This window comes from Poecilia formosa, unplaced genomic scaffold (assembly GCF_000485575.1).
Source record: "Poecilia formosa unplaced genomic scaffold, Poecilia_formosa-5.1.2 Scaffold422, whole genome shotgun sequence".
Classification (NCBI taxonomy): Eukaryota; Metazoa; Chordata; class Actinopteri; order Cyprinodontiformes; family Poeciliidae; genus Poecilia; species Poecilia formosa.
Genome location: NW_006800361.1, coordinates 342,801 through 349,071, shown reverse-complemented (window position 1 = coordinate 349,071; position 6,271 = coordinate 342,801). Strand labels below are relative to the sequence as shown.

The 6,271-nt window shown below is 51.6% G+C and overlaps 1 protein-coding gene across 6 annotated transcripts in view; it reads right to left on the bottom strand.

The window, feature by feature from the left end:
• Window positions 1-95: 95 nt before the first annotated feature.
• Window positions 96-6,271, bottom strand: part of znf365 (zinc finger protein 365) — a 7,130-nt gene continuing 954 nt past the window's right edge. Inside the window, exons 2-7 of one of the 6 annotated variants that reach the window (XR_001659424.1) lie at window positions 3,802-4,394; window positions 3,418-3,727; window positions 3,159-3,335; window positions 2,759-2,796; window positions 769-2,468; window positions 96-695 (exon numbers count right to left, since the gene is read on the bottom strand). Coding sequence is in view for 5 of the 6 variants with exons in the window: in XM_016663491.1 (XP_016518977.1) it covers window positions 2,179-2,468; window positions 2,759-2,796; window positions 3,159-3,335; window positions 3,418-3,727; window positions 3,802-4,384 (1,398 nt within the window). In the remaining variant the exon portion in view is untranslated. Of the gene's footprint in view, window positions 2,469-2,758; window positions 2,800-3,121; window positions 3,336-3,417; window positions 3,728-3,801; window positions 4,395-6,271 lie in introns of those variants that run through there. The other 5 variants (XM_016663492.1, XM_016663493.1, XM_016663491.1 and 2 more) reach the window with 5 other exon arrangements.

The window sequence follows — 6,271 nt, the reverse complement described above, 5'->3', positions numbered from 1 at the left end:
GGACAGGAGGTGTGAGCAAATGGATGGAAGGGAACTTGGTAGGATTCTGTGTTTTTGCAGTGCAGCTGTCAGATTCTCCTCCTTCCTGTCTTTTCTGCTTCGACCTGATCGAGTCGTTTTATTTACACGGAACCAGAACATTTAGTAAAACACGGAACCGGAACCAGAATCTGTGTGAATGAAGGAAACATCTGGAACATTTTCCACCAATCCGGATCGGCTGGTTCTCTCCCGGTTCTGTTGGGTTCTAGATCATGGTTATGATCGGACCATCAGAACCAGCTGAACACCAACGCTGTGATGAGGACCGGGTCAGCAGAACCACGGGTCGGCGCCAGTAGAACTCTGGGAGGAACAGACTCATCGGATCGGGGCGCAAACACTGCAGGCAACCCGTTTCTGGTTCTGAGCCCGGTTCAGACCCAGAGAACATCCAGAGGGTCCGGCATCCATCAGGTTCTGCTTTATTTTGGTACCGATACCGAGGTTCTGGGCTCGGTTCTGAACAGTGGACTGGTCTCTAAGACGCCTGACCGAACTTAGAAACACTTCTGGGTTTAATCCAGAACCAAACCGGGCCTTGGACCAACAGTTAGTTCATGTAGGATGTATCTGACCCAGACCCGGTACCAGTCGGTGCTTCCTGACCCAAACCGGAGCTGAAGGAGAGAAACCTGCTGCTGCAGCTCCAGAACCTGATCTCTAATCGGGTCGAATGACTCGGTTCATTCTGGATCCTGAGGACGGGTCGGGAAACGGCTCCAGAACCGGGTCGGGGAGCGGTTCCAGAACCTCTCCCCTCAGTCTGGAGGTTTATTTCAGAAACAGCCTCAGCAGCTGCTGCCGGCTGGTTCCTGGTCCATTTAATGGACGGGTTCAGGCTCAGAACCTCTCAACCCGACCAGATCCAACAGAACTCATTTCTCTGGTCTGATCAACTGGACCGGGTCAGTCGTTCTCCTGAAGGTCCTGATGGTTTTCTTTAGGTTCTTCCAGAACCTCTAAGGATTTTCAAGGTGAATTTCTAGATTTCCAGAACCTTTAATGGTGAGTCTTTACCGACGTCCAGTGGTGGACGCGCTAGCTAAACGTTAGCTACGCTAACCCTAAAGCAATAATTATAATCATTAGTTCTGATAACGCTAAAGCGATTCAACATTAGCAGAAGCTAATGTTAATGGCTATACCAACATGTATTCCGCTAAGGCTAAAGCTAAGGCTAAAGCGCTCTACCCACATGTTGTTTTACTAAAACTGATGCTAAAATGCTAAACCAACATGGTCTTAGTGGAAGCTAACACGCTAATCTCAACCATGTTGATGCCCACCATGTGTCACAAGAAAAACATGTTTGTTTGTTTGTTGTTTACATGCCATTTGCTCGATAAAGATAAGTGGGAGAAAAACAGAAAAGGTATGGAGAGGAAACTGTCTCCACCCCTTCAAAATAATGGCATGGAAACGTCTGAACACTTGAAGAATTGCTAACAGTTGATAACCAAAACTTTAACAGATGTTGAATTTTATTCAACTGAAAGTTTATAAACAGCCGAATAAATTTGAATTTATCTGGAGAATTCAATCTAAGCTACGCTAACGGTTTAAACTCAATGGAAAATTAGCTGTGCTATTAGCGCATTAGCACATTAGTGGAGATGTTCCCACCACAGCTGACATCTATTGTTGGACAGAAAATATTTGCTCAGGATGTTGATTCACATCTTTATGGTCCAAAGAACCTGGATCAGAACCTGGATCAGAACCTGGATCAGAGGAAAACTGTTGAATCCGGATCCGTCCTCTGGAAAACCGGACAGAAAAAGCAACAGAGCCCAGAGAAATCCACCAGGAAGATCTGCTGCCTGCATGCAGAACTCCTGGAGGTTCTGTAGAACCGGGTCAGAATGAGAAGGTTCGACCGAAGGAGGGAGAGTTTCTGATTAATAAATACTCTGGTTCTGACCCGATCAGTTTGTGCTGATGTATGAAGAACCAGAACCGCCCTGCAGAGGTTTGATCCAGAACAGAACACAGCTGGTACATTTAGCCTGGTCCGGTTGGTACTTCTGTTGGTTCTGATTACAATCAGAACCGGGTTACTTTCTGGTCCACTTCACCTCAGCAGACAAACATCCAGAACTAGAAGGTACCAGCAGAACTCTGGGATCGATTCAACGCCTACAGGAACCGAGGGAAGCCGGTTCTGCTGAGGTTCTGTTCAGGCCCGTCTGTCTGGGCCGTCTCTGCAGTTCTAGGCCTCGTACCCGGTGGACCGGCGCCGCTGCTGGTTCCAGATGTCGTCTCTGTGCTCTGGCCGGCAGAACAGCCTGGAGGACTGGGCCAGGCGTTCCTGGCGCTCCCGGTCCCGGTCCGGACCCGTTTTGGAGCCCGGAGGCCCGCCGCCGAACCGGCAGGAGGACTGAGTCCTGTTGTCATGGAAACCGGAGAACAGCTGACCCCCTGCGGACCTGGAAACATCAGAGACGGTGACCGGGTCAGAGGACGATCCAGAACCGCCAACCGACCAGGAACCAGCAGAACCAACTGACCCAACCATGAGGCACGGTGGTGGCTCCATCATGGTCTGGGTACGGGTTCAGAGGTCGCCATCGTCCAGAATGATGGAGGAAAATGTTTATTTTATGTTTCTACAGATTAAAATCGAACCGATCCGTCCTTCAGGTTCTTCATTTGATTGTTTCGGCCTGAAGTCAGAAACGTTTTAACATTTTGATCAGATGAAGAAAGAAAAACTGACCTGCTTTTAGTGATTCTGTGTCGGCCGTCATCAGTCTGCTGCTGAAGAGAGGACAACAAAAAACATTTAATAAGAAAGAAAAAGTCTAATAAAGAGAAGGGAGACTAGAAAAGAGAAAAATCAGCAAATCTAAAGCAGGAAAAAAGGAGAAACAACAAACTCAGTGTTTCTCATCCTGGTCCTCAGGCCTCCTGTCCTCCATGTTTCAGGTGTTTCCCTTCTGCCACCTGGATTGTATCTCTGGGTGATTAACAGGTTTCTGCAGTACCTGATGGTCCTGCAGTCATTTGGATCAGCTGTTCTGGAATAGAGGCTCATCTAGAACATGCAGAGCGGGGGGGCTGAGGACCAGGGTGGAGACACACTGAGCTAACTGATCCTCTCCACCAGGGGGTGCTGCTGTACCTTGTGGCGGTCGCCCGGCGCCGGGCCGCCGTTCACCTGGTAATACTCCACCAGCCTCTCTGCCAGGGCGATCCGACCCAGCAGGTTCTCGATGAAGCGCTGGATCCGGACTTTCCCGCTCGTCTCCTGGCGGGCCGCGGCCTCCAGGAACCTCTGGATGGTGAGCACCTCCCTGGAGACCAGCAGAACATCAACCCAGATGCTGGATGCTCTGACCCGCTCCGGTCAGAACGTCGGACCCAGGTGGCCCCTACCTCTCCCGGCGCTCCAGCTCGCTGTCGGAGGCGTTGAGCTGCTCCCTCAGAGCGGCGATCACCATGACGGCCACGTCCACCTGCCGGCTGAGCGAGCGCTCCCGCTCCGCCACCTGCTGCCGCTCCTGGGCCAGGTGCTGCGAGTGAGCGCGCTCACACAGCAGCTCGGTGTCGGTCCGGGCCAGCTCCGTGCTGACCTTGGCCAGGCGCCGCTGCATGGTGCCGTCGGCGGCCCGCAGGATGCTGGCCAGCCGCCGCCGCACCGCCGCCGAGGCCGCCGCCGTCTCCCGGCCGCAGTAGGAGCTCTGCGCTGGTGGAGCCAGTGAAGAAGAGACGTTAACTTCCTGCTGGTGGACGAGGAGACGCGCTGGAGGAGAAACTCACCAACCGGGTCCGGGTCTGGGTCCGGCTCTGGGGACGCCGGAGGGAACTGGAGGTGATGGAGGCGTCCTGAGTCCGACTGTTTGACTTCTGACTCTTCTCTGGTCTCTTCTGCTTCCTCTCCATCCTCCTCTTCCTCCCCGGTATCTTCATCATCCACCCCTTCCTCCTGCGTCCCCACGCCGACGCTCTGGGTCCGCCTCCTCACCGCGCCGTAGGAGTGCAGGTAGCCGCTGTCTCTGCTGTCGCTGAGGGAGCGGACGTGAGGCGGCCGCGCGGCGCCGTGCTGCCCCCTGCGGGCCGGGAGGCTGGTGTCCTGCCAGGCGATGGCGGCCGCCAGCGGGTCGGGGAGCGACCCCGTAATGCTGAAGTCTCCAGACACAACGTCCGGAGAGCGGTAGGAGTGGCGGTACTCCAGGTGGGCCCGCAGGGAGGCCAGGCTGCGGAACCGCTGCTGCTCGCCGCATCGGGGGCATCGGAACGGGAGCTCACAGGAAGTGACGGAGTCCGGAAGGGCGCCGCAGGCCTGACCGTTCCTCTCCAGCAGGAAGGAACCAGAACCTCTGGAGCACAACTTCTGCTGCATCTCTCCACTCCTGAAGAACAGGAAGAGAACCTGTTGGTACCGTTAAGGTCGTTTCATACCGAACGGTTCAACTTCCTCACTTTGACAGCTGAAGGTTCATTTAGGCACTAAAGTTTTCTGGTCATCACAGATCAACACTGAAGGAAACTGGGGCGATCAACAGGTGCAACCCGACTTTCATCCTCTAGATCAGGGGTGTCCAAAGTGGGTCCTGGAGGCCCAAAGTGGGTCGTGGAGGCCCGGCATCCTGAATGTTTTATTTCTCTCTCTACTGGTTGGAATAACCTCCTCAGCAAGTCGATGTTCCTCTCAGGCCTCTAATGAGCATCATTTGATGGAGGTGAGCTAAACCAGGGAGAGACTAAAACATGCAGGATGCTGGGCCTCCAGGACCCACTTTGGACCTCCAGGACCCACTTTGGACCTCCAGGACCCACTTTGGACCTCCAGGACCCACTTTGGGCCTCCAGGACCCACTTTGGACCTCCAGGACCCACTTTGGACACCCCTAGTCTAGATGCTCCACTAAGGAACCCTGGATAAAAGTCTCCAGTAACGGGGAACCTGCTGGCTTCAGTCAAAGTTAAGACCAAATAAACCGTAAATATTAGGGATGATTGGGATCCTGCAGGCTGTTATGGGTTGGCAACACAAGTGGGTCAGTGGCAAAAATGAACGTCATCCATCAAACCTTGGATGAATTTGCACTTATGATAGATGCAAACAAAGCTAGCTAGCAAAGGTACATTAGCAGCTAGTTACTGAGCTACAGAACTCAATGAAAATGTCTGAGTGACTCAAACTGCCTGACAGAAAAGTCCTCAAAAGCAAAAACTCCATAAAGATGAAATCAGTCCTGCAACGATTAAATTTCAGACTTGATTCATGTATTTAGGCCAACTTACATTTTTAAATACATTTAAGAGATTTTAAGGCTTTTTAAGGATGACCTGACTGAATGCATCTGTTCCTATCGCCGACGTTTTAATGAGCCTGTTTCTATATTATTTTGTTTTCAATGCATCAGCAAAATCACAACCAGCAAAACTGACTAAGTTGGAAAAGTGGAGCGAGAACTGCCACAGGCTGATTTCCAGAACTTTCTAAACCCAGATTAGATTAGGGAATACGGTCGTTTACTCATGCATTTGGCCAATTGCAGATTACAGAGAATTAAGAAAATCTGCCGATTTATCGGTGCATCGCTGGTTTCAGGCACACGACAGCAGGAGATGTTCTGGATGTGACTAATGACTGCAGCTTTCCATCCGACCGCCGAGCCTGACCTGCTGATTCTGATTTTGGCCGGTACCGATTCTAAGATAAGGTCCGATTCTCATGGAAGTGTTGGATCTCCCAAAGTTCAGGGTCGGTTCACTGCCCATGTTTAAAACAGGAACCAGGTTTTCTCTGTTCAGACGTCTGCTACGCGCTAACACGACGTCACTGGAGGTCAGGATTAGTTTAATCCCTGACTGACTCAGTTCAGTGAATCAGGAATCTGTTCAGAATCAAAAGTCGTTTTAGAATCAGGACTTTGTTCAGAGAATCAGATCAATCTTTCTCTGTATATTCAGGGCAGAACGTTTCTTTCCTGGAGTTAGAAAAGACATGAGGGCGGAGTGATGCTGTGGGCCGAGACCTTATTGAGTTCTGGTAGCGAGTTCTAGTGAACAAACGGATCAGAACTTTGAACTAGTTCTTTCAGGAAAGAATCTTTCTGTTCACACTGAGTTTCTGTTCAGAACCTGAATCAGAACCCAGGATGATCTCCAGAGGTCCAAACAAAGCCGAGGCCCACAGCATGATGAACCACCACCGTGCTGAGGCCCACAGCATGATGAACCACCACCGTGCTGAGGCCCACAGCATGATGAACCACCACCG